Source organism: Tamandua tetradactyla, chromosome 23 (assembly GCF_023851605.1).
Source record: "Tamandua tetradactyla isolate mTamTet1 chromosome 23, mTamTet1.pri, whole genome shotgun sequence".
Lineage (NCBI taxonomy): Eukaryota > Metazoa > Chordata > Mammalia > Pilosa > Myrmecophagidae > Tamandua > Tamandua tetradactyla.
Genome location: NC_135349.1, coordinates 6,500,410 through 6,522,459, shown reverse-complemented (window position 1 = coordinate 6,522,459; position 22,050 = coordinate 6,500,410). Strand labels below are relative to the sequence as shown.

At 37.0% G+C, this 22,050-nt stretch overlaps 1 protein-coding gene across 2 annotated transcripts in view; it reads left to right on the top strand.

The window, feature by feature from the left end:
- BAIAP2L1 (BAR/IMD domain containing adaptor protein 2 like 1) overlaps positions 1-22,050 on the top strand; it is a 110,373-nt gene that overhangs the window by 10,259 nt on the left and 78,064 nt on the right. For both annotated transcript variants that reach the window (XR_013167797.1, XM_077140602.1), the window contains exon 2: positions 20,289-20,364. Coding sequence is in view for 1 of the 2 variants with exons in the window: in XM_077140602.1 (XP_076996717.1) it covers positions 20,289-20,364 (76 nt within the window). In the remaining variant the exon portion in view is untranslated. The remainder of the gene's footprint in view (positions 1-20,288; positions 20,365-22,050) is intronic.

Genomic DNA, 22,050 nt, shown 5'->3' with positions numbered 1-22,050 from the left:
CAGTATCTGTCTTTTTGTGTCTGACTTATTTCACTCAATCTTATGTCCTCAAGGTTCATCCATATTGTCATATGTTTCGGGACATCATTTTGTCTAAATGCTACATAATATTCAATTGTATGTAAATACCACATTTTGTTTATCCACTCATCTGTTGATGGGTGTCTGGATTGCTTCCATCTCTTGGCAATTGTGAATAGTGCTGCTAGGAACATCAGTGTGCAGATGTCTGTTCATGTCACTGTCCTCAACTCTTCTGGGTATATACCGAGTATTGGTATTGCTGGGTCATAGGGCAACTCGGTATTTAGTTTTCTGAGGAATCGCCAAACTGGTTTCCACGGTGGCTGAACCATTTTACATTCCCACCAGTGGTGAATAAGTGTTCAATTTCCCCACATCCCTTCCAACATTTATAGTTTCCTGTTTGTTTAATAGGAGTCATTCTTATAGGTGTGATGTGATATCTCATTATCGTCTTAATTTGCATTTCTCTTATAGCTGGTGAAGATGAGCAGCTCTTCATGTGCTTTTTAGCCATCTGTATTTGCTCTTCAGAAAAGTGCATATTCATTTTCTCTATCCATCTTATAATTGGATTGTTCTTTTGTTGGTGAGCTGTATAGTTGCTTTATGTACATGGGATATCAAACTTTTATCCAATATGTGGTTTCCAAATATTTTCTCCCATTGACTACCTCTTCACCTTTTTAACAAAGTCCTTTGAGGCATAGAAGCTCTTGATTGTAAGAAGTTCCCATTTGTTTATTTTTTCTTTCAGTTTGTACTTTAGGTATAAAGTTTAAGAAGCTCCTCCTATTACTAGATTTGGAAGATATTTCCCTACATTTGTTTCAAGAAGTTTTGTGGTACTGGCTCTTACATTTAGGTCTTTGATCCATTTTGAATTAATTTTTGTATAAGGTGTAAGGTAGGGGTCCTCTTTCATCCTTTTGACTGTTGAAATTCAGTTCTCCCATGCCCATTTATTGAACAGACTATTCTGTCCCAGTTCAGTGGATTTGGGGCCCTTATCGAAGACCAAATGTCCATAAATTTGGTGGTCAGTCTCTGCACTCTTGATTCTATTCCACTGATCACTCCTTTTGTCTTTGTGCCAGTACCATGCTGTTTTGACCACTGGGGCTTTTTAGTAAGCTTTAAAGTCAGGAAGTGATAGAGCTCCCAGTTCACTCTTCTGTTTTAGGATATCTTTAGCTATACAAGATCTGTTACCCTTCCATGTAAATTTGATAACTAGTTTTTCCAACTCTTCAAAGTAAGTTGTTGGGATTTTTATTGTTATTGCATTGAATCTGTGGATCAGTTTGGGTAGGATTGACATCTTGACGATAGTCAACCTTCCTATTCATGAGCATGGGATATCTTTCCATCTATTTAGGTCATTTTTTATTTTGTTTAGCAATTTTTTTTTGTAATTTTCTGTGTAGAAGTCCTTAGCATCCCTGGTTAGGCTTATTCCTAGATACCTAATTCTTCTGGTCACTATTCTGAATGGAACTTTTTCATTAGTTGTCATCGCAGATAGGTCATTGCTTGTGTATAGAAACATTACTGATTTTTATACATTAATCTTTATATCCTGCCACTTTGCTGAATTTTATTAGCTCAGGTAGTTTTGCTGTAGATTTCTCAGGATTTCCTAGGTATAGGATCATGTCATCTGCAAATAATGAAAGTTTTGCTCCTTCCCTTACTATTTGGATGCGTTTTATTTCTTTCTCCTGTTTAATTTCCAGTTAGTTCTTCTAATACAATGCTAAATAACAATGGTGAAGTGGGCATCCTTGTCTTGTCCGCCATCTCAAGGGGCTTGCTTTCAATTTCTCACCATTAAGTATGATGCTTGCTATGGGTTTTCATATATGCACTTTATGATATTGAGAAAGTTTCCTTCGATGCCTAACTTTTGAAATGTTTTTATCAGGAACAAATGCTGGATTTTGTCCATCAGTATGATCATGTGATTTTTCTTTTTCAATTTGTTAATGTGCTATATTATGTTGATTGATTATCTTATGTTGAACTACTCTTGCATTCCTGATATGAATCCCACTTGATCATGATATATAATTCTTTTAATGTGGCATTGGATATGACTTGCTAGTATTTTGTTAAGAATTTTCACATCTATGTTCTTTAGGGAGATTGGTCTGTAGTTTTCTTTTATCGCCTTTATCCAATTGTTTTTTTTTTTTTTTTGCATGGGCAGGCACCAGGAAATGAACCTGGGTCTCCAGCATGGCAGGCAAGAACTCTGTCTGCTGTACTACCATGGCCCACCTTCTTTATCTGATTTTGGTATTAGAATGATGTCAGCTTCATAAAATAAGTTAGGTAGCATTCCTTTTTCTTCAATTTTTTAGAAGAATTTGAGCAGGATTGGTGTCAGTTTTTTAAAAGTTTGATAAAACTCTCCTGTGAAGCCATCAGTCCTAGGCTTTTTGTGTGTGTGGGGGGGTAGATTTTTGATGATTGATTGAATCTCTTAACTTGTAATTGGTTTATTGAGATCTCGTTCTTCTCAAGTCACTATAGGTAGTTCATGTTTTTTCTAAGAACTTGTCCATTTCATCTAAGTTTTCTGGTTTGTTGACATATAGTTGTCCATAATATTCTCTTATGATTTTTAAAAATTTCTTCATGATCTGTGGTAACAACCCCCCTCTCATTTCTGATTTTGTTTATTTATGTCCTCTCTCTTTTCTTCTTTGTTAGTCTAGCTAGGGGACTCAAAGAACCAACTTTTGGTTTTGTTGATTCTTTCTATTGTTTTATTGTTCTCCAGTTTGTTTATTTCTGCTTTAGTCTTTATCATTTCTCTTTTATTTGCTTTGGGGTTAGTTTGCTGTTCTTTCTCTAAGTTCTCCAGGTGAGCAGTTAAATCCTCAAGTTTTGCTCATTCTTGTTATTTAACATTGGCATTTAGGACAATAAATTTGCCTCTCCGCACTGCCTTTGCCACATCCCATAAATTTTGATATGTTGTGTTCTCATTATTATTTGTCTCCAGATATTTACTGATTTCTCTAGCAATTTCTTCCTTGACCCACTGATTATTTAAGAGTGTGTTGTTTAATCTCCATATATTCGAGTCAAGGGCTTTACATTGTTCTTTTTTTTTTAAATGGCTTTATTGAGGGACAATTTATATACCATGAAATTCATTCATTTTAAGTGTACAGATCAGTGTTTTAATAAACTTACAAAGTTGTGTAACCATCACCAAGACCTAATTTTATAATATTTCCATCAAGCAACAAAGATCCTTCATCCACTTTGCTGTCATTCATTCATCATTCCCATTCCAAGCTCTAGGCAACCACTAGTTTACTTAAATTAAAATAATCTCCATAAATTTATCTTTTCTAGACATTTTATCTAAATGGAATTATGCAATATGTTCTCATTTAGATCTTGCTTCTTTCACTTTAACATGTTGTTTTCAAGGTTCTTCAATGTTAATAGCATGCGTCAGAGCATCATTCCTTTTTATAGCCAAATAATATTCTGTTATATTGTTAGACCACATTTTGTTTATCCACTCATCCACAGATGGACACCTTGGTTATCTCTTACAAGATGCTGCAGCATTCCTAATGGCCACATTAATGTCTAACACTTAAAAAGTAACTCACATGACAAGTTGGGGAAAACATAGTGTTGGGAAGCAAAGTTTACAAGGAAATTTCTGACCTTCCAGCTTCTGGAAACCTGTTACAGCTTACCAGGAGGAGGGATGAACCTCACGGCTTTGGTGACTATGGATTGCAGAACAGTTGCTTTGAGCTAATGAACCTTCAGGCAGTGGCCCTATTAGCTCATGGTAGTGTTTGTGGCTAATTGGTCCTCTGGGCCATTGCATCTGTAGTGAGGTTTGCAGATGAGCTGACTGAGATAAAGCCACATCTGTGGCACATGCGTCTCTCATATGAGACAATGAGCTTTTAAAAACTGTTGCTGAGTGCACTGGGGAATAGGATGTTCCAGGCACTGTTCTTGGTGCAGTGATAGGTAAATTAAGGTCCTTGCTCTTAATTTACATTCCAGTAAACAGATGGATAGTATTACCTGAGACAGTGATAAGAACTCAGAAAAGAGAAGCAAAAAGGGTGAGAGAGGGAAGCTGGAGGTGATACCATCCATGGGAGGAAGAAGGTTGAGAGCAGGCAGCTCTGAGAGGGTGCTGTCCAAGCTGAGATCCAGATGAGATGGATGTCTACAAGAAGCCATGTTCAGTCTAAAGTAGAAGCGGGTACAAAGGCCCTGTGGTGGGCATGGATTTGATATTTTCAGAGAACAGCATTGAGACCCAGTATTCCTGGATCTCAATGATTTGCAGGGAGGGATGGCAAGGGACCAAGTGCATGTTGAGAGTGCAACCCAAATCCAGGAAATGTCCAGGCTTTTGAAGCCTCCTTCTGCTCAGTTAAGAAGCAAAGAATACTGATCATATTAATCTATAATGGACATAAGAACTGAAGACAAAACCATTAAATTATATTAGGAAACCACCTTTCATTAATTTTCTTCTCTTGCGTAGATATTGTCAGCCACATAGACTTTTTTTAGTGCTAGCAAGGGGACTTAAAAATAGTTACTATTTTTCACCCATCAGACAAAAAGTTGAAAGTACCAGGAGTTGGACAAAATGTGGGAGAAATAGTACTTTCATATAATGGTTGCAGGAGTGTAAATAACTACAGCTATTTCTCCAAAGTATTTGGCTATATCCATAATTTTAAATTAAATTTAAATTAGAATCCATAAGTTTTTAAAAATTTTTTATTAATTAAAAAAAAATTATAAGAAACACAAACATTCCCAACACATACACTCAGCAATTCACAATATCATCATATAGTTGCATATTCATCATCATGATCATTTCCCAGAACATTTGCATCAATTCAGAAAAAGAAATAAAAAGACAACAGAAAAATAAAACAAAAACAGAAAAAAAAATTTTACATACCATATCCTTTACCCCTCCCTTTCATTGGTCACTAACATTTAAAACTAAATTTATTTTAACATTTGTTCCCCCTATTATTTATTTTTATTCCATATGTTCTACTCATCTGTTGACAAGGTAGATAAAAGGAGCATCAGACATAAGGTTTTCACAATCACACAGTCACATTGTGAAAGCTATATCATTATACAATCATCATCAAGAAACATGGCTACTGGAACACAGCTCTACATTTTCAGGCAGTTCCCTCCAGCCTCTCTATTACGTCTTGGTTAACAAGGTGATATCTACTTAATGCATAAGAATAACCTCCAGGAAAACCTCTCAACTCTGTTTGGAATCTCTCAGCCATTGACACTTGGTCTCATTTTACTCTTCCCCCTTTTGGTCGAGAAGGTTTTCTCAATCCTTTGATGTTAATTCTCAGCTCATTCTAGAGTTTTTCTCAATCCCTTGATGCTGAATCTCAGCTCATTCTGGGATTTCAGTCCCATGTTGCCAGTAAGATCCACACCCCTAGGAGTCATGTCCTGTGTAGACAGGGGGAGGGTGGTGAGTTTGCTTGCTGTGTTGGCTGGAGAGAGAGGCCACATCTGAGCACCAAAAGAGGTTCTCTTGGGGGTGACTCTTAGGCCTAATTTTAAGTAGGCTTGACCTATCCCCTGTGGGGTTAGGTTTCATGTGAACAAACCCCAAGACCAGGGGCTCAGCCTATAGCTTTAGTTGCCCACACTGCTTGTGAGAATATCAAGAATTCAAGTTGGGGAAGTTGAGTTTTCCCCCATTCTCACCATTCCCCGAAGGGGACTTTGCAAATACTTTTCCACTCACTGATCAGATCACTCTGGGATTCATCAGGGCATCACCTGGACAAACCAACAAAATCTCATGTCCTATACAAAGTTCTATGTGCTTAAGGTGTTCAACCAACTATCTACATGTTATATTAGGAGATGCACTAGTCAAAGTATAAATTTGTACCAAATAAACATTTTTTGCTTTAGTCTCACACATAAGTTGAAATTTTGAAATATTAATTACCATGTATTTTCGGCACACTGCAGTAATGACATTCCTTTTGTTCTTCCTCATGCAAAAACATTTTTTAAATCCGTAAATTTAGTCACTATCATTATACGCTCTAGGCATTCCTAGATTATACCATCTCAATCTTTATCATCTATCTTTCTTTGTGATTTCGTTTATGCACCAGCCCTCCTCCCTCTATCATTCTCATATGCAGCTTCATTCAGTGTTTTAACATAATTGTGTTACACTTAGGTAACATTGTGCTGTCCATTTCTGAATTTTTATATTCAGTCCTGTTGCACAATCTGTATCCCTTCAGCTCCAGTTACCCAATATCTTACCCTATTTCTATCTGCTGATGGTCTCTGTTACCAACGAAATATTCCAAGTTTATTCACTAATGTCAGTTCATATCAGTGAGACCATACAGTATTTGTCCTTTTGTTTCTGGCTAATCACGCTCAGCATAATGTCCTTAAGGTCCATTCATGTTGTTACATACTTCATAACTTTATTCTGTCTTACAGCTGCATAATATTCCATCTTGTGTTAATGCCACAGTTTGTTTAGCCAACCGTCCATTGATGGACATTTTGGCTGCTTCCGTCTCTTGGTAATTGTAAATAATACTGCTATAAACATTGGTGTGTAAATGTCCATTTGTGTCCTTGCCCTCATGCCCTTTGAGTAGAGACAGCATATAGATGGGTCCTGTTTTTTAATCCATTCTGCCAGACTATGTCTTTTGATTGGAGAGTTTAATCCATTAACATTCAGTGTTATTACTGCATGGGTAGTACTTTCTTCTACTATTTTGCCTTCTGGATTTTATATGTCATATCTAATTTTCCTTCTTTTTACCTTTACTCATAGTCTTCCTTTCTACACTCTTCTCCATACCTCTCTCTTCTGTCTTTTCGTATCTGTCTCTAGTGCTCCCTTTAGTATTTCTTGCAGAGCTGGTCTCTTGGTCACAAATTCTCTCAGTGTTTTTTTTTTGTCTGAAAATGTGTTAATTTCTCCCTCATTTTTGAAGGACAATTTTGCTGGATATAGAATTCTTAGTTGGCAGTTTTTCTCTTTTAATAATTTAAATATATCATCCCACTGTCTTCTTGCCTCCATGGTTTCTGCTGAGAGATCTATGCATAGTCTTATTGGGCTTCTCTTGTAGGTGATGGGTTGCTTTTCTCTTGCTGCTTTCAAGATTCTCTCTTTCTCTTTGACCTCTGACATTCTGATTAGTAAATGTCTTGGAGTATGTCTATTTGGACCTATTCTCTTTGAGGTACGCTGCACTTCTTGGATCTGTAATTTTAAGTCTTTCATAAGAGTTGGGAAATTTTCAGTGATAATTTCCTCCATTAGTTTTTCTCCTCCTTTTCCCTTCTCTTCTCCTTCTGGGATACCCACAATACATATATTCGTGCGCTTCATATTGTCATCCAATTCCCTGAGTCACTGCTCATATTTTTCCATTTTTTTCCCTATATTTTCTTTTTCTTGTTGGATTTCAGATGTTCCATCCTCCAGTTCACTAATCCTATGTTCTGCCTCTTGAAATCTACCATTGTAGGTTTCCATTGTTTTTTTCATCTCTTCTACCATGCCTTTCATTCCCATAAGTTCTGTGATTTTTTTTTTCAGATTTTCCATTTCTTCTTTTTGTTCATTCCTTGCCTTCTTCATGTCCTCCCTCAATTCATTGATTTGGTTTTTGATGAGGTTTTCCATGTCTGTTCGTATATTCTGAATTAATTGTTTCAGCTCCTGTATGTCATTTGAATTGTTGGTTTGTTCCTTTGACTGGGCCATATCTTCCATTTTCCTAGTGTGATTTGTTATTTTTTGCTGGCATCTAGGCATTTAATTACCTTAATTAGTTTATTCTGGAGATTGCTTTCACTTCTTTTATCTAGGGTTTTCTTGCTGGATGAATTTGTTGTCTTATCTGTTCTTTGACATTCAGTTCTGCTTTTGCTGGACTTCTAGCTTAGGTTTTGTTTAACAAAGGAGAATTTTTCAGTTCTTGTTTTCTTGTTTCTTGCCCTGCTCATATGGTGCCTTCCCCCCCACCCCACCCTTAGGAGGGTCTACTTAGATATTATAGACCCCAGCCGGATTTTCCCAGACCAAACTGGCCTCCTGTCAGGAGGAAAGAGTCACCTGCATCGGTTTTCCCTGAGGGTGAGACCCAGCAGGTTGAAAGACTTTCCTGTGAAGTCTCTGGACTCTGTTTTTCTTATCCTGCCCAGTATGTGGCACTTGTCTGCCTACAGGTCCCACCAGCGTAAGATGATGTGGTACCTTTAACTTTGGCGGACTCTCCCTGCTGGGGGCGTGGTGGAGACAGAGGAGAGGTTGTAGGCTGGTTGTAATGGCTTCAAATTACCAAGCCCTGGTGTCTGAATTCCTTGAGGGAGGGATTCCAACTGAGTTGGGCTTCACCCCTCCCCTGGGGAAGGCACGGGTTCCAGACAAGCCCTCAAAAGAGCTTGTTTCTGCCTATGCCTGGGGCAGTTGCAGCCCGAGAAGTCCTGCCACTGTATCCAAAGGCAGTCAAGGCTTTGTAGAAACACAGCCACAAAAACCTCTGTTTCCTTTTTTTTTTTTGCATTTTCTGTCAGCCCTGCCCCCTTGGCACCGGGGCAAAAATGAGCAATCTCCACTTTGACCAGGTTCCCGTGGGGTGAGGGGCACCAGCCGCCGCAGCTTTGGGAACTCACGGTTCTATGGGGGCTCACGGCCGGTCCAGCTGGTCCAGACTGGGGTACGCTGTGTGTCTGGTCACTGACATGTCCCCAGGAGTTGTTCTGTACTGTTTCAGAATCCATAAGTTTTAAAATTTATCTCATACCCTATGCCCCAGCAGTTCTATTTCTGGGTAAATTCTTACCTGTAGATAAATTCATACAAGGAGACATGCGCAAGGCATTCATTGCTACATAGTTGGTATTGGCAAAAACTTGTCAGACATCTCACATCCCAATAGAAGAATGGATATATAAAATGCAGTGTATTTATATGATGAGTGTATCAATGATCAGGGTTCTACTAGAGAAATAGAACCAATAGGATATATTTACTAGGAGATTACTTCAAGGAAGTGGCCTACGGATTGTGGGGTTGGTAAGTCTAAAATCTGTAGGGCAGACTGGTGGGCTGGAAAACAGCTGGCAGAAGCTGGCTCTGCAGTTCACAAGTGGAATTTCTTTTTCTTCAGGGAAACCTCAGTTTTGCTCTAAAAGCCTTTCATCTGATTGGACGACACTACCCAAAGGATAAGCTTCTTTACCTAAAGTCAACTGTAAATATTAACTACCTGTACAAAATACCTTTATAGCAGCACCCAGATTGGTGTTTAATAACTGGGTACTATCGCTTGTCCCAGGTGACACAGAAGACTAACCATCACAATGAGATAACATACGTAAGTTAAATAGAAATATACTCATTTGATGTATATCAACCTGGACAGGTCTCAGATACATAGCATTGAATTTTAAAAAAGTAAGATGAAATCATAAAATGTATGTGATACCGTTTAAGGTTTTAAAAAGGCACAAGGCAAATCAGTTCAAATAGAATTGAGAGGCTATTCTGGAAGTTATTCTTTTGTAAGCTTCAGCTGGATATTGCTGATTGCCATGGTTTGCCAAATTCCAGCCAGCCTCATCACCTAGGGCTCTGAGATTCTATAAAAGTTTCACATGCTAAGTTTACTTTTCAGAAATCTATAACCTCCAGGTGGTTCCTAGGTCAGATAAACCCTGAAGCCCAGAAGGCTTCTTCAAGAACATCAACTAATTCCATCCCCTATCCTGTGTTGTCAATACCCCCATTTTTTTTCATCACATAGTTATATATTCATCATTATGAGCATTTCTTAGAACATTTGTATCAATTCAGAAAAAGAAATAAAAATAAAACAGAAAAAAATTCATACATACCATACCCCTTACCCCACCCTTTCATTAATCACTAGCATGTCAATCTACTAAATTTATTTTGATATTTGTTCCCCCATCATTTATTTATTTATCTTCAATCTACTAAGTTTATTATAACATTTGTTCCCCCTATTATTTATTTATTTTAAATCCTTATGTTTTACTTGTCTGTCAATAAGGTAGGTAAAAGGAACATCAGACACAAGGTTTTCACAATTACACAGTCACATTGTGAAAGCTGTATCTTCAAAAAACATGGCTAGTGGAACACAGCTCTACATTTTCAGGCAGTTCCCTCCAGCCTCTCCAGTAAACCTTAACTAAAAAGGTGATATCTATTTAATGCATAAGAATAACCTCCAGGATAACCTCTCGACTCTATTTGGAATCTCTCAGCCATTGACACTTTATTTTGTCTCATTTTTCTCTTCCCCCTTTGAGTAGAGAAGGTTTTCTTAATCCCTTGATGATGAGTCCCAGCTCATTCTAGGATTTCTGTCCCACGTCAACACCCTTTTTTAACATGAAAAAGTTAGAATGGACATAGCCAAAATATCCCTAAAGATTGGGAGAAAGATCAAAGGAAAAGGAGGAGTTATAACAGAGAAGATAGGACTTAACAAATGGGACTGCTGAATCATTATATTGATATTTCTTTCAGTCTCCAGTATCTTGGAGTGGCTAGAAGGGAAAACCTGAAATTGTGGAACTATAACCCATACCAGACTTTGAAATCTGTTCTATAACTGTGTGTTAAAGTGTACTTTGGAATGTATTGCCTTTTTTTTGTATATATATTTCACAATAAAAAGTGTTAAGATATATGTCAAACATAGCTAAAAAGATTTGTATATAAAAGTATAAAATATAAGTTAGAAAGTTAGGAATCTTACTAGTAGTTCCCTGTGAGGAGGAAAATAGGGAGATGAGACTTGGGATAGAATGTTAAAGCATCCTATAGTTTTATCTATAGTGTTTTATAGTTTTATCTATAGTGTTTCAATTCTTTCTCAACATTGAAAGCCAATATAACATTAATTCCTTTGGTGGGACAAAAAAAATTTCCTTTTTTTTTTTTTTTTTTTTTAGGGAAAGGGGGATGGGGTGGGCCAAGGCAGAAAACATGTTTTGGTCCATATTGTGATGCTATTAGAAGGTTAGTTACACAAACAAGCTTTTAGTGGCTGTGAGAGTTCAAATAGAGTCAAGAGTCTACTCTGGAGGTTGCTCTTATACACAAACTTCAATTAGACATTGCTACCTATTATAACTTGCCAAACCCCAACCAAAACCATTCCAGCTAATCCTGAAGAACACCTAGGACATTATATAAGATTCTACAAAGACTCCATGCAGTAGGGTAAGTTTCCAGAAACCTACAACCTCCAGATGGGTCCCAGGACCAGATAAATCCTGAAATCTCAAGGGACCAGCCTCTCCAGAACATCAACTAATTCCATCTCCTGACCCCTTATTATTGATAGCCCTTCCAACATGAAAAAGATAGAAGAGGCATAGCCCAAATATCCCTGAAGAGTGGGAGAAAGATTAAAGGTGATGATGGAGTTATACAGAGAAGGTAGGGTTTAACATATGAGTATGATTGCTGAATCATTATATTGATATTTCTTTTAGTCTCCGGTATCTTAGAGCAGCTAAGAGTAACTACCTAAAATTATATAATTGTAACTCATCCAAACTCTGAAATCTGTTCTATTACTACTTGTTATTGCTGTGCTTTGAATTTTATTGCTTTTTTGTATATGTTATTTTTCACAAAAAATTTTTTTAAAACTTGATAAAGAAATATATATTCCTTCTAGCCTCTAATGTTCTGGAGGAGCTAGAAGGAAAAATCAGAGATGATGGTATAGTAGCCCATGACAAACTCTGAGATCTGTCATGTAACTACTTGTTGAAGAGTGCTTTGAAAACTAATGCTTTTATCTTTCTTTGCCTTGTATTTATATTATACAATTTTAAAGAGTTATAAAAAATGAAAAAGATTAATTACATACATCATGTATCAAGAGTAGGATTGCAAGAAGACCTCTAGAAAGAAAAAAAGTAAATATTGTAGAGACTCATAATTCCTCAGACTAAAATAGTGCTTTGACATTTTAAAAGCATTTTCATTTCACTTTATTTCACAATTCAAGGAACTTGTATTGATACCTGAGTGCACAGGCCTGGGTGGCTTCAGCTCTTCCTGGCTGTGGAACTTTCAGCAAGTTGTTTGTTTGTTCATGATTGTTTTTTAAATAGGTAAGTTGTGGGTTTATAGAGTAATCACGCATAAAATACAGGATTCCTATATGCCACTCCACCACCACCACTACTTTGCGTTGGTGTGGACATTTGTTACAATTGATGGTAGCGCATTTTTATAATTGCACTGTTAACTATAGTCCATGGTTTAACTCAGGGCTCACTGTTCCATGGATTTTTTATTCTGTTACCATATATACAATAACATTTTCCCTTTTAATCACATCCAGATATATATTTCAGTGCTGTTGGAAGCATAACATTGTGAATGTAATTATCACCACCATTCATTACTGTATTAGTTTGTTAAAGCTGCTGGAACATAATATACCAGAAATGGAATGGCTTTTAAAAAAATAGTATATTAAGCTACAAGTTTAGGAGTTCTGAGGCCAAAGAATTATCCAAACTAAGGCATCCAGGGAAAGATAACCTTGACTCAAGAAATGGCTGGTGACATTCAGGATTTCTCTCTCAGCTGGGAAGGCACATGGCCACCTCTGTTAGCTTTCTCTCCTGGCTTCTTCAGACAACTTCCCAGGGGCGTTTTCTTCCTGCATCTCTGAAGATCTCTGGCTGTGTGCACACACTCAGCTATGAAGCTTTTTCCAAAGTGGTTCTCTCTGAAAGGACTCCACCTTGAATGGGTGGAGCCAGATTGTCATGGATGCCAACCAAAAAAGGTCCCACCCACATTTGGGAGGGTCACATGTCCACGGAAGCAAGATAATTAAAACATCCCACCCAGCAGTATTGAATCAGGATTAAAGGACTTTTCTTTAAATGGCTTTTCTGGGGTATACAATGTTTCAAACTAGCACAGTTACTTAAACACATCATTCCAAATAGGAACGCTGTATATTTTAAGCCTTAACTTCCCATTCACTGTACCCACTCTAATCACCCCTGATAACCTGTATCCTAGATTCTGGCTCTGTGAGTTTGCTTATTCTAATTGTTTCAAAACAGTAAGACCATACAGTATTTGTCCTTTTGTTTCTGGCTTATTTCACACAACATGATGCTTCAAGGTTCATCCATGTTGTCACATTTATCAGGACTTCATTCGTTTTCTATGGCTGAATAATAATCCATTGTATGTATATATTACTTTACTTATCCATTCATCAGTTGACAGACACTTGGGTTGCTTCCATCTTCTACTGTGACTATTGGTGTGTGATATCTGTTTGAGTCCCTGTTTTCAATTCCTTTGAGTAGTGAAATTTACAGGTCATTTCATATAGATAGCTTTCTGAGGAATCACCAAACTGTCTTCCATAGTGACTGCACTATTTTACATTCCCACCAGCAATGAATGAATGTTCCCCATTTGGAGAATTCCTGATATTTTCACAAGCAGTGGAGATAATCAGATCAATAGGCTGAGCCCTCAATCTTGGAGTCTGCTCCTATGAAACTGATCCCCACAAAGGATAGACTAAGCCTACTTAAAATTAGGCCTAAGAGGGCGGGCCACAGTGGCTCAGCAGCCAGAGTTCTCACCTCCCATGCCAGAAACCCAGGTTCGATTCCTGGTGCCTGCCCATGCAAAAAAAAAGAAAGAAAAAATTAGGCCTCAGAATCACTGCCAGAGAACCTCTTTTGTTGCTCAGATGTGGCCTCTCTCTCTCTTTCAGCCAACACAGCACTCAAACTCACAGCCCTCCCCCTCTCTATGTGGGACATGACTCCCAGGGGTGTAAACCTCTCTGGCAACGTGGGACAGAAATCCTAGAATGATCTGCGACTCAGCATCAAGGGACTGAGAAATCCTTTGTGACAAAAAGGGGGAAGAGAGAAATGAGACAAAGTGTCAGTGGCTGAGAGATTTCAAACAGAGTCGAGAGGTTATCCTGGCGGTTGTTCTTATGCATTATATAGATATCCCCTTTTTAGTTTAAGGTGTATTAGAGAGGCTGGAGGGAAGTGCCTGAAAATGTAGAGCTGTGTTCCAGTAGCCGTGTTTCTTGAAGCTGATTGTATAATGATATAGCTTTCACAATGTGACTGTGTGATTGTGAAAACCTTGTTTCTGATATTCCTTTTATCTCTGGTATGGACAGATGAGAAAAACATGGATTAAAAATAAATAGTAGAGGAAACATGGGTCACGGTGGCTGAGCAGGTAAGAATGCTTGCCTGCCAAGCCCGAGGACCCGGGTTCGATTCCCGGTGCCTGCCCATGTAAAAATAAATAAATAAATAAATAAATAAATAAATAGTAGAGGGAACAAATGTTAAAAAAAAGATATTGGGTAGATGGAAATACTAGTGGTCAATGGAGGGATAAGGGATATGGTATATATGAGTTTTCTTTTTATGTCTTTTTCTGGAGTGATGCAAATGTTCTAAAAAATCATGGTGATGAATATACAACTATGTGATGATATTGTCAGCCATTGACTGTACACCATGTATGGAATGTTTGTTTATTAAGAATGTATGTGCTTGTATGTTGTTTTATCAATAAAAATTAAAAAAAAAAAATTTCTTACCTGTCATGCTGGAGACTTGGGTTCACTTCCCAGCCCATGCTCTTCCTCCAAAAAACAAACAAGTAAAACAAACAAAAATTCAACAAATGGTGCTGCAATAACAAGATACTAACATGGAAAAAGAATGAAATGTGACCCCTGCCATACAGCATACAAAAAAAGGGGGGGGCTATATATTTGAATATGGGTATTTCTGATCTAACAATACTTAAAACAAAGACATCCAAATTGCCTAATTTTCCTTTACTTGGCTTGTGCTCCCCATTCATTATGGGTGTGAACAACGTGACTTTTCTAACCATCTGTTAGCCCATAAGCAACTGTCTTTTCACCAAATTTGCTTACTAAGACTTTCTATAAAAGTAGAAGAGGTAATCAAGTATTGGTGCTGTTAGGCCAGGAGCAGAGCTTCCAACAATGCAAGGAAGGAAGAAGCAAGATTTTCTACATATCTGTCTGCTTATGCACATATTCTCAGTTAAACTTCATTACAGCTTTTCTTGTCACATGAAAATAGAATGTGCCTTGATTAGTATAAATATTTGTGACTTCTGTATTTGTGAGAGTGTATAAAATAATACCTAAAACTTCAAGGATACATAGATTACTTGAATCAAGTTATAAAACTCCATATTAAAATCATTTTGACAGTTTATTCCAATGTAAATACTACCCACAGTTTTCACCCAAGACAAATAAAGAACTTGATATGTCAAATAATTTGTCCTTGCTCATGTAGAGAACTGGAAAAAGAAGCCAAGTCTTAAATTTAGTCTGCTCAGTTTGACTGTAGCTAGTCATAACTGCATTAATTCATTCTCTATAGTCCATAATTTGTATTGATAAAGGTATTTAGTTACAAAATTGAAAAGTCCATGCTGAGGAAATTAAAAACATCATAAGATTGTAATTACCCATTTTAAAGTTAAGATCAGTGTATCTGCAGGAGACTAGGGAAATCCATGAGAGAAACTGATTAGTTGGAAATCAGGTGGAAAGTGCCTCTAGGTTCTAAGGAGCCTCTAGTTCCCAATGCATTATTGGGAAAATCTAATTACTAATTTTCTAAAGCTAAGATTTAACAGTAGAACCAATCCCTTATTACTACAACAACATACAGGGTGCACGAGTAGTTCAGTGGTTAGAATGCCTGCCTTCCATTGGAAGACCTGGGTTCAATTCCTGGGCCATACACCACCCAAAAAAACCAACATACAAACACATCTTTTTTTTTTTTTTTTTTTTTACATGGGCAGGCACCGGAAATTGAACCCGGGTCCTCTGGCATGGCAGGCAAGCATCCTTGCCTGCTGAGCCCCCGTGGCCCCAAACACATTCTTAACATACAAACATTCCATACATGGAATACAATCAGTGGCTCACAATATCATCACATTGTTGTATATTTGTGCCATTTGAATCTGTGGTGGACCCCAGAAAAGCCATGCCCTTTAATCTCATTCAATATTGCTGGGTGGGAACATTTTGATTGTTTCCATGGAGTTGTGATCCACCCGATTATGGGTGGTAACTTTTTTTTTTTTTTTTTTTTTTTTTTTTTTTTTTTTTAAAGGAAAGACAGAGAGAAGGAAGGAAGGATAGAAGGAAGGAAGAGAGGAAGAAAGGGAAACATCTTTTAAACATTTTCTTGTTTTTATTGTATTTTTTGTTTCTCCGTTTTCATTACATGGGCTGGGGCCGGGAATCGAACCGAGGTCCTCCGGCATAGCAGGCAAGCACTTTGCCCGCTGAGCCACCGCGGCCCGCCCTATGGGTGGTAACTTTTGATTAAATGATTTCCATGAAGGTGTGTCTCCACCCATTGAAGATGGAGTTGCTTACTGGAATCCTTTAAAAGAGGAAACATTTTGGAGAGAGTCCTTTTTGATAGAGTCACGTGAAAGCTAGCAGACACCGCTATGTTCGCCATGTGCCCTTCCAGCTGAGAGAGAAATGTTGAACATTATTGGCCTTCTTGAACCAAGGTATCTTTCCCCGGATGCCTTAAATTGGACATGTCTATAGACTTGTTTTAATTGGGACATTTTCTCAGCCTTAGAACTGTAAACTAGCAACTTATTAAATTCCCCTTGTTAAAAGCCATTCCATTTCTGGTATGTTGCATTCCGGCAGCTAGCAAACTAGAACAATATTCATCATCATGATCATGTTTTACAACATTTACATCACTCCAGTAAAAAAGAAAAAGAAAAAACTCATACATTCCATACCCCTAACCCTAACCCGAATAACCTCCAGGATAACCTCTCGGCTCTGAAATCTCTCAGCCACTGACACTTTATTTTGTCTCATTTCTCCCTTCCCCCTTTTGGTCAAGTGATTGAAGGTTTTCTCAATCCCTTGATGCCTAGTCCTGTCTCATTTCAGGATTTCTGTCCCATGTTGCTGGGGAGGTTTACACCCCTGGGAGTCATGTCTCACATAGAGGGGGAAGGAAAATGGTGCTTTTCTTGACCCATTTACATCTTGTACAATTCATTTGGTTTTTTTTTTTAAATTTATTTATTAATTAGAAAAATTAACGAACAAACAGAAGCATTAACATGTAATTCTGTTCTACATATATGTTCAGTAATTCTCAATATCATCACATAGTTGCATATTCATCATTTCTTAGAGCATTTGCATCAATTCAGAAAAAGAAATAAAAAGACAATAGAAAAAGAAATAAAACAATAACAGAAAAAAAAAGATTATACATATCATACCCCTTACCCCTCACCCTCACTTATCACCAGCATTTCAAACTAAATTTATTTTAACATTTCTTCCCCCCATTATTTATTTTTATTCCATATGTTCTACTTGTTTCTTGACAAGGTAGATAAAAGGAGCAATCAAACACAAGGTTTTCACAATCACACAGTCACATCATTTGGTTTTTATTCTTGGTATCTTAAATCTTTTATTCTCAGTGCCATAGTTCTTTAATTGTATTTATTCCTCACTACTGATGATTCTAAGTTTTAGGTTTGTATGATTTAAATCTTAAGCCTTGGCCAAGGTTTGACTTTTGACTCAGCTGCTGCTCTTGCCAAAAACATGGGGCCCATTAGATTCACAGGTATATTCTCTGATGCTATAATAGAATTTTATAGGTTGTAGAATACAGCATGCTTTTTTTTCTTGGTTTTAAAAATACATGTATTTCAACTAAAAAAGCCTAGATTAATGGCAAGAGCTACTGTAGAAATGGATTTTCCACTGTTTGAAGAAGCCAAAATTTCTGCGGTGGGGGGAGGTGATTTCTGTAGCTGGACCTAAATGATAAAAATTGAAGTATATATGTTAAACTTTCAAGCTTAAAACTCTTGTGCTGTTTTCTCCGCAGCTAAATGTAGTCTCAAATCTTTCTTTCCCAGTAGCATCATTTGGATAGTGATTTGTGATTGGTGCTAACTTTGAAAGTTCTCATTAATTCATTGTTCTTGGTATCTTACAATATAACATTTAAGATGTAATATTTGTGAACATTTCAAAAATTATATCAAGACACAAAATTATATTTTTCCATCATTTGGATAAGTTGAACAAAGGAATAATCTTGAGAGAAAAAGATCTGGGCTTCTTTCTGTGACTGCTTGAACTTTATAGGACAGGGTTGACTCTTTATCAGATAGTTTCCTTAGCTGTAAAATATTACCATCCAAACTAACCTCACAAGGATATTATATGAATTTTAAATACAATATCTTGAAAATAGTTTTAACCTTTTATGAAAAGTAGCCATTTTATAATGAAACTTAAATTTTTGATATTATTGAAATCTCATACATTGCTGGTTTAAATGTAGATTGATGGAGCCATTCTGCGAAGCAGTTTCTTATAAAGGTAAATGTGTACCTACCGTATGACACAGCAGTTGCACTCTTAGGTATTTATCCTACAGACATGAGAACTTCGGTTTATGGAAAAACTATATGATTGTTCATAACAGCTTTATTTGCAATAGCCCAAAACTGGACCAAATGTTCTGTAATGAATAAATGGATAAATGAACATGCTACATGTTACATCCTCTCCATTGAATACTGCTCAGCAATAGAAATGAAAGGGTTCTGGGAAAAATGGAATTGCGAGATTAGCTAACCATTTTGTTTCTTTGAAAAATAATGTTGATAGGCCTCTGGTAGGTCTGGCAGCACATAGAAAAGATTAAATTAGATGCGTAGTAAACTAAGCAACTGGAAAAAGTGGGAGTTATCTCAGGAAGAATAAAAGCACTGTATTAGGGTAGGAAATGGTCTTTACCACATTCCTTGCATTGTCGTGACCAATATTTGCAAACAAACAAACACTATTACTGTTGGTGATGTAGTGAGCTGAGTCCTCATCTACTATAGCAGAAAGCCATGAGTTGTCCAAAATCGAGAAATTAAGCGAAAGTAAAGCACATTATCTAAAACTTTGGCAGTAAATACAAGAATAATAGCTGAGTAGAAAATGCTGTAGGGAGTGAGATTGGGGTGGGGAAGGGTTGAAGCAGATGTTGTTTTTCATTAACTGTGTGAATGTTGGATGGTTTTTCATTATTTTAAGACTAGTCTGGTCATCTACAAACAGAGAACACGTTTTAGGAGGGTTGATAACGGGACCTAAGTGTCAGTTTTGGCTGATTAATATTGCAGAGCTCACTGTTTACAGAGGAAACAAATATATACAATCACTGATATATATACAATCCAGAAATCAGCATCATAGGAATGATTTGTTTTCTTTGCTTCAGATTTAAGATATTTTTAATTTAGACCACCATTCTAAATAATTGCATGTCTTATACTTGTCATAGTATTTGTCTCTAAGCTTAAGATTTTCTAGTACACTAGGAATGATATATATATATATATATATGTATTTAATGAAAACCACCACTGTCCTAGGGGATATCATATCATGAAGTCCATGAAGGAGAAACTGTCTTCTCATTCCCTGCTGTGTGCCCAGGACCCAGCACATGGTAGTGATTCCAGAAATACTTAACGAATAAACAGAGTCCTGAAACAATACCTGTGATCCCCTAAGAAATAAGACTCCAGGCTGGCCTGTGACTTAAGGCCATCAGCAACACTTACCCGCACACCCTCCCCCAGTAACTAGGCATAGTAAAAATGAAATCTCTTAGAAATGTCTGTTAGATTGATAGGCATGTCATTTCCCATATAATTAAGTTCAGGTTGTGGGCTTACTACTTAACACTAGAATGATAGCAATTAATCTACTTAAACCCAAAAGGAAGCATTAACCTCTGAGTTCCCATTCCCTGTGGTATGTGCTTTGAGAAAGGGGCTGATATGACTGTGACTTGCTACATTTATAGTAGGTTCTAGGCAGCCCTCAGGCATATACCTTGCCACATGTGAGTGCTCCTGTTCCTTCCTCCAGGTAAGGAAATCTGTGCTGTTAATTATTTTTGAATCAGCATTCATTATTTTGTAGACTGTACTTTTAAGCATACATATGTAACTTAGGCTGCACTGTGACAAAATCTAAAGATGTTTATTTTATTAATTTGTTTTGTTTTGTCAGAATGTTATGGAACAGTTCAACCCTGGGCTACGAAACTTAATAAACCTAGGAAAAAATTATGAAAAAGCTGTTAATGGTAAGTTCTTTTCTAAATTTAGAAATAATAAAGTACATATAAAAGCTATTCAGTAAATATTTAATTATTTTGAAATGCTTATTGAATTTTTAAAACATCTTTGAATTGGTAGAAATTATTTATCATTTAACCTATAGAACCTTGCAATAATAGAATATTAGTTTATTTGAATGAGTAAATTGAATAATAGTGGGACTACTGTAAGTTGATGTATTTTAACTATCAAATCATGCTTTTTGACATAGCTCAAGCTTTTATATCATTGCCATAAACATTTTCTTCTTTGTGAACTAGTTAACATGAAATGTATACTTTAAAATATTTCTTATATGCTCGTATCTTGCAGCCTAAGGATTTTTTCTTTTATTTATAGAGAAGAATTTCTTGCCTTTAGATGTATTACTTTTGATGGTGATATGAGAAGTAATATTTTTAGCCTGATGGAAAAACTTCTAAATTAAAGGTTAAATTTAGATTCTCATGTTAAAATAAGCATTTTATTTTTAATGAATTACAGTATTGGTATTATAGAGGTGTTTGCTAGTTTGAAGAGGTTTCTTTTGAAGATGCTGATACAGGTCTACACATGCATTTCCCTATTAATTCCCTTTTAATACTTAATGTTAATGATCACCACATTGTAACATGGCCAAAACAATTCTCCCTGTGTAAGAATTGTTACACCCAATCATTCAGACCCCAGTTTTATCTGTCTCGTTTCACAAAACTAATTAACCTAAGAAGGAAATTCACTTTTCTAACAGAGGTTTCGAGAAGTTACAGATCAATTTTTAGGTCTTTTATATTTCTTGTTTCTTTCTTCTGCTGTACCTCACTTTTGGTTGTTCCCTGTTGATATTTTTAAAATAAGCCTATGGCCCCATCCATCCTCCACAAGACTGTGTCTGAGAAAAAGGGGGCATACTGGTTAGACTTTGGACTTGGCTTGCTGGGGAACTCTATTTTTGTAGTTACTAGAAAAATCAAGTTACTTTTCTTCTGGATCTCTATGTTATTTGCCAGATATTTTCAAAGTCAGGAAATGCACCAGGGTTTGGGGGTTTCCTCCCTTGCCCTATAGCAATCTCAGTGCCACCCCTTTTTCAAAGAGCAAGAGGCTTGTTTTGGAAATCTTGCATTGCTGACTCTCCTTTGGTGATTACGCTATCATTAGAGGTCCCTGTAAAGGAAGGCATTGTGACCTTTCTAGTATGAGCTGCCTCTCTGCGGCAGTTTTACAAGGTGAGTCACTGAACTGTGATCACCTCAACCTGCTGCTAACAAGGCTTCTCTACAAAGGGACTGGTTGCCAGGCCTCTGGTCTCTTTTAACACCTCTGGGGGATTATTCTGCAGTCAATAAGTTATACCCAGATTTCTGCAGACCATCTGGTTGTACTTTTGCTGTAAACATTAAGAAATTCAGATAAATCATGAAGTCCTTGTTGTACATAGTATGTGCAGTATACTTCGGAATCAAGACTTATAAGAATCCGTAGTACAATTGAGATTCCATGTGAACAGTCAACAGTTAGTCACAGTACAGGGCAGAATGTGAATGACCAGTGGAGAGTGTGGTGTAGACCATTGTTGCAAATTTCGAGCAACGAGAGGTTTGTGTGGAATGGAACAGGCAGGAGGACTTGTAGGAGCTGAGCTAGCCGACAGACTTCAGATTTTAGCAGGT